This window comes from Puntigrus tetrazona, chromosome 8 (assembly GCF_018831695.1).
Source record: "Puntigrus tetrazona isolate hp1 chromosome 8, ASM1883169v1, whole genome shotgun sequence".
Classification (NCBI taxonomy): domain Eukaryota; kingdom Metazoa; phylum Chordata; class Actinopteri; order Cypriniformes; family Cyprinidae; genus Puntigrus; species Puntigrus tetrazona.
Window position 1 is genome coordinate 742,006 of NC_056706.1, and position 5,495 is coordinate 747,500.

Consider the following 5,495-nt stretch of genomic DNA (forward strand, 5'->3'; position numbering starts at 1 on the left):
TCAGAACATTTTATATGAGAATAAATCCCTTTTCTTTAACAGCTGGTTCGAAAACTCTCTCTTTTTAGTTGGACACCTCTTTAACTCACAAGGCAGACTTTATAACTATTCAGATTTCTTACAGAAATATAATATTCCTGTGTCTGCCAATGAATATGCTGTTGTTGTTTTTTATATATATATATATATATATATATATATATATATAATATAAGTCTGATACTGAAGTGCAGTTTTTGTGATTCGTCTGAAGAGGACTTCATTCGTTTATTTCGGCTGTCCTTCTAAGATTTTTGGCATGGTTTTCTTGTTAACTCTTGGCAAATCTGAATGTATATTCTTTTGTTACTAGTATTGTTATTTTTGTCTTTTCTGTATAATTGTATCTATGTAATAACGTTTGTACTGTTCAATAATAATAAATAAAAAAGATTTGGGCGATTCACTCTAGACTCCCAATCTGAATCAAAAGACTCAAAAGTCCAAACCTAAATCAAATGATTTAAGAACTTGCTCTGAAGTCAAAGGATTCACGATTCATGCTCTGAAGTGCCAACTGAATCAAATTATATGCGATATGCTCTTTGGGGTCCCAGTCTGAAACAAATGGCTTGCAGTATGCGCTCCAAACTCCAGATCTGAATCAAATGATTCACTAAGATGCTCTGAAGTCCCAATCTGAATCAAATGATTCACTAAGCTGCTCTGAAGTCCCAATCTGAATCAAATGATGCACTAAGATGCTCTGAAGTCCCAATCTGAATCAAATGATTCACTAAGCTGCTCTGAAGTCCCAATCTGAATCAAATGATTCACTAAGCTGCTCCGAAGTCCCAATCTGAATCAAATGATTCACTAAACTGCTCTGAAGTCCCAATCTGAATCAAATGATTCACTAAACTGCTCTGAAGTCCCAATCTGAATCAAATGATTCACGACACATGAATTTATTTGCGTATCGTCAACATATCCGTATGAACTTTGCTTCAGGGAGAGTATTTGCATAAATCACTGCGCTTAAGTATTATTTTGGGGGAATCTTAGCATTTAAACGGACTACTTTTACAATTCTGCACTTTTCAGTCCACGTTTAAACTCAACGAGCGGATCGTTGTAATTATCTGCGAAATTCACGGAGCGAAACTAGATTCAGTCAAACAGGTTTTCTTTTACTTTTTCACTTTTAATGGAGACAAACTTAAAAAAGGAGGAACACAATGATATGCAAAGGGCATCTTTATGAAAGGAGCACTTCCTATGTTAAAGAAATGTTTTTAATTAATACAGTCGGAAAGATCTCAGGAGATAGAAAGGCTCTGTTTGTAATACAAGCAAACAGATGAACAGCAAACAACCAAAACGAAAAAAAACCCCAACACTTGAACTGAACAAGAACTCACAGTCAACCGCGGTTTAAAAAATATATCCGGACAGAAGCTCGAGAACCAACAGAACTCGTTTTATTCCCGTTGCTTTCTATATAACGTGTTTATTAATGACAAGAGACAAAGGAAAATTATGAGCCAACCATGTCATAGACGTAGATGTGATAGTCGTCTTGGAACTTGATGAAGTAGACGGAGGGTTTGGCCTGAACCTGCTGGATGATGGTGCCCATCCTCTGCGTGCCGTCTTCATTCTCACACTCCACCTGCTTCCCAACCAGTGTGTGGCTCTCTTCACCCGGCTCCCCGAGCTCCGGACCATCATCTGACGGAGCAAAGCGGTTCATAATCACCCTTCGGACCTCTTAGTCCCGTTTGAGCTCGACGCGTTCATGAGCGTTTGATTAAAAAGTGGGGAAAGAATCGAACCGCTTCATACCGACTCTGAAAAATAAAGCTTACTGAACTGGGTTGGATTGAAGAATCGTTTAGATCTGCCCAGATCTGATCTACAGTTCTTCCCCTTCCACTCTTAAAAATACTTTTTTTTATTTGCATAAATGGCTACTTGAAGAAACTTTAAGCGCAAAAAGATTCGTTGAAATATTACTCCTTCCGATAAGAACATAGAAAGGTCCTTTTAAAAATGGTTCACTGAAAGGTTCTTTGGGAAACCAATAATGGAATGGAATCACTGCGGAAACCACTCGTGTAGAGTCTAGTAGTCTGATTCAAATTCTCTGATTCAAAGTCTTTTTGACTGATTTGTGATAAGGAATCATTTAGAGAGACATTTGTTCACGATTCAGACTGAACTGTTCACGCTGTAGTTTTTAATTTGATTCAAACTGTGAGTAGTTTAAGACTATATAAGTCTGTTTGAACGATTCATTACAGTGAATCAGTTAAGAGATTCATTTGTTTGATTCAGACTATGCTGTTCATACTGTAGTAATAAGACGATTCAAATTGTGAGTTTAAGACTCTTTATGAGTCTTTCTGACTGATTCATTAAAAGTAAATCAGTTGGAGAATCATTTGTTCATGAATCAGACACCACTGTTTACACTGTAGTCTTTGAGACTCGTGATAAGGGTATAATTTAGGGAGTCATTTCTTTGTGATTCTGACTTCTTTGTTTACACTACTAGAATGATTCATATCGTATATTTGCCACTTTTTTTGCTGATGAATCAGACACCACTGTTCACCCTGCAGTCATCAGATAGATTCAAATTATGAGCTTTTTTACTGATTCACGACAAGATAATCATTTAGGAGTCGTTTGTTCATGATTCAGACTCACTGTTCACACTGTAGTCATTAGTCTGATTCAAATTGAGTGTGTGTGAAAATCTTAAGTCTTTTTGGACTGAATCGTAACACTGAATCATTTGGAGCTTCATTTATACGTGAATCAGACACCTCTGTTCACACTGCGAAGAACCTTTTTTGGTTCCCCAAGGAGACTTTCGGTGATCAGCTGAATGACTTTGAACATTTTAATAATCCGAAGAACCATTTTACGCCATAAAGAATCTTTGGCGCTTCCATGGATGCACAAGTTTCTTCACTGAACCGTCGAAGCTTTACTTTCAGGAGTGGCCTCACCTGAATCCGAAAGTATCCGAAGGTCCCCGTCTTTATAATCCTGCATCAGCTGGTACATGTACAGCATGGGATCTTTCTCATACGTTATGAAGAACCACGCGGGCATGCTGGGAGCCCTGGAGAGCACCAGACCTCTCCACTCATCCTTGGATCCATCATCCGTCTCAAACAGGTGCATCACCGGCCTTCCCAGCAGCCGATCGGCCAGACGAGTGTCACTGACCCGAAACGAGGCGATTTCCCCGGGGAACACCTCCAGATCCTGAACCCTCCGGTCTTTGAAGATCTCCAGGCCGTAAACGCAGTCCACTCCGTCGTACTTGACGAGGTACAGAGACGAGTGGACAGACACTTGGACCAGCACCGTCCCCGTCCACCGAGACACCGGACCGAAGACGTCTTCCTTCCACTTGTGTTGTATTCGGCAGCCCACGATGCTTTCGCCGAGAGACGCTGAAGGACTCGACTGATGCACGTGTCTGTGCCTGATAAGACAGAGCGTTCAGGTCATTCGTCTCGACTCGGTGACATCACCGTTCTTTCATTGATAAGAACTTCATTTGAACAACTTTAAATGTGATTTCCTCAGTGTTTAGATTTTTCCAGTCCCTGACTTTCTAATAGTTGTATCTCAGACAGATATTGTCTGATCAGAACAAAATCAGACATTGATGGAAAGATTATTTATTCAGCTTTCAGATGACCCGAATGACTTTTTCTGTGCTTTAAAAGTACTAAGTGTGTTTAGTATTAATACTGTAGCTTTAAAAATCCTCCTGCTGTTGCAAATGAAATTAAATGAATAAATAAATGTAAAAAAAAAAAAATTATATTTTTTATTTATTATATATATATATATATATATATATATATATATATATATATATATATATATATATATATATATATATAAGTTTAAAATTGAAAATAATATAAAAACGAAATAAACCATGCTACTCACTTGTGAGAGCTCTTTTTCTTCATCACGGACCGGCCACCCGACACGCCACGAACTGATCAAAACAAAATGATTGGTTAATTTGGTAATGCACTTGAGGTCTAGTTAACGCAGCGTCCAGACGAGGCTCTCACCTCCAGAGTCTCTGGAGCGATGCTGGGTCACGCTGCTTCTGGACTCCATCCGCTCAAGCTCTGATCATCCTCCTCTTCAAACAAACACCGCAATCTACTGAGTGCCCCAGCTAGACAGAAACCCAGTAAAAATGGCCAAAGATCTTCACTGTACCATGGTATTTGGGGTAACATGGAAAACCAGGTTATATTGTCTCTTACAATAACAATAAATTAGTGCATGTGAAGAATTACACCACTATTTGTGAGTCTGGAGCACAGAAGCTGTCAAGTAGCACAAGTATATTTAGAAACAGCCAACAATACCCTGTATTGGTCAAAAGTCCTACATTTTCTTTTAGTAATGCATTGCCAAGAGCTTCATTTGGACCACTTTAAAGGGGATTTTCTCAATATTTGCTCCCTCTGATTCCAGATTTTCAAATAGTTGTATCTCAGACAAATATTGTCCTATTCTAAGAAACCACACACTGATTAAAAATGCACTCATCAGCTTTGAGATTATGTGCAAATCTCATTAAAAAAGGAGCCTCGTGACTGGTTTCGTGCTTGAAGTGAACTACAGAAAAACAATGTAAACACACACACACACACACACACACACACACACACACACACACACACACACACACACACACTCACTCACTGTCCGGTTGTCATTGCAAGCTTGTGTCTCGCTGCTTCGCGCTGTTTTGGCTTTAATTCTGCACAATTACTTTAAAGAAACAGTCAAAACAATTCTGCAAAAGTTTGCCTCCCGTTTCACCGCGCGGGCACGAGCGGGCTGGCGTGAGCGCGCCTCATTCAATACAAACAAGCACATGTGGCGCGACAGAAATCACGATTTAATGCGTTGGAAATTAGATAAATTCTCCACAAATGCAGAAAGGTAATTATTGACATCGGCTGTATTCCACGTGCTCGCATCGAGTGTGAAATAGTTCGATTATTTTATTTGTAATCCCAAATTATAACGAAATAATAAGAGCGGCTGTTTTGTCGTGTGTTCTAAACAACGAAAAATAATGATGAAATCAAGTAAGAATTAATTTGTGTTTGTAAAATTAAATAAATGTTTCTGAATCACAAGTAGCGCCGCCTACCGGTTCATCGCTTCTATTGAGAATCAAACGATTTCGTAAATGATCCGATGCATTCGGGGAACTTTTTTTAGGTTATGTTTTTTTATCTCACTTTTCACCTCCAAGTGCAACCATACCGCGACCGAGGGCTGTATTATTTTAAGCTCTGCGATGTATTTGTCAACAAAAGACTTTTATTTTGAAGGCCGCTCTCGCGGGCGGAAGCCGGAAGTCGGTGTTTCGGAATGTTAGAAAGTGGAAGAGAAGAGCTTTAGCGAGAGCTGAACGAATTAAATTAAAAAGCGGCTCGATTGATCGAATCCAA

General features: G+C 39.1%; 2 protein-coding genes across 6 annotated transcripts in view; one reads left to right on the forward strand and one right to left on the reverse strand.

Annotated features, from left to right (window-relative positions):
• Positions 1 to 1,187: 1,187 nt before the first annotated feature.
• Positions 1,188 to 5,331, reverse strand: spinb (spindlin b). Of its 4 annotated transcripts, none has more exons than XM_043246162.1 (5): positions 5,192 to 5,331; positions 4,089 to 4,198; positions 3,958 to 4,009; positions 2,997 to 3,481; positions 1,188 to 1,710 (listed from the first exon to the last, which is right to left on the reverse strand). In XM_043246162.1, exons 2-5 carry the CDS (start codon positions 4,135 to 4,137, stop codon positions 1,517 to 1,519), a joined length of 780 nt encoding a protein of 259 aa, XP_043102097.1. In that variant the 5' UTR covers positions 4,138 to 4,198; positions 5,192 to 5,331; the 3' UTR covers positions 1,188 to 1,516. The 4 variants fall into 4 exon arrangements, with proteins under 4 accessions (XP_043102097.1, XP_043102096.1, XP_043102095.1 ...); XM_043246161.1 differs by having other exon boundaries at positions 4,735 to 5,321; XM_043246160.1 differs by having other exon boundaries at positions 4,731 to 5,321.
• A 74-nt stretch (positions 5,332 to 5,405) lies between these two features.
• mfsd14bb (major facilitator superfamily domain containing 14Bb) overlaps positions 5,406 to 5,495 on the forward strand; it is an 11,958-nt gene continuing 11,868 nt past the window's right edge. For both annotated transcript variants that reach the window (XM_043246155.1, XM_043246154.1), the window contains exon 1: positions 5,406 to 5,495. This exon is cut by the window's right edge and continues 72 nt beyond it. The gene's annotated coding sequence lies outside the window, so the exon portion shown is untranslated.

Bases quoted from the DNA above. Each gene is read 5' to 3' on its own strand.
- spinb (XM_043246162.1), bottom strand. From the start codon at position 4,137: ATGGAGTCCAGAAGCAGCGTGACCCAGCATCGCTCCAGAGACTCTGGA. The intron at 3,482-3,957 runs GTGAGTAGCATG...CTGTCTTATCAG, and splicing joins AAGAAAAAGAGCTCTCACAA to GCACAGACACGTGCATCAGT. The intron at 1,711-2,996 runs GTGAGGCCACTC...TTGCTCCGTCAG, and splicing joins TCGGATACTTTCGGATTCAG to ATGATGGTCCGGAGCTCGGG.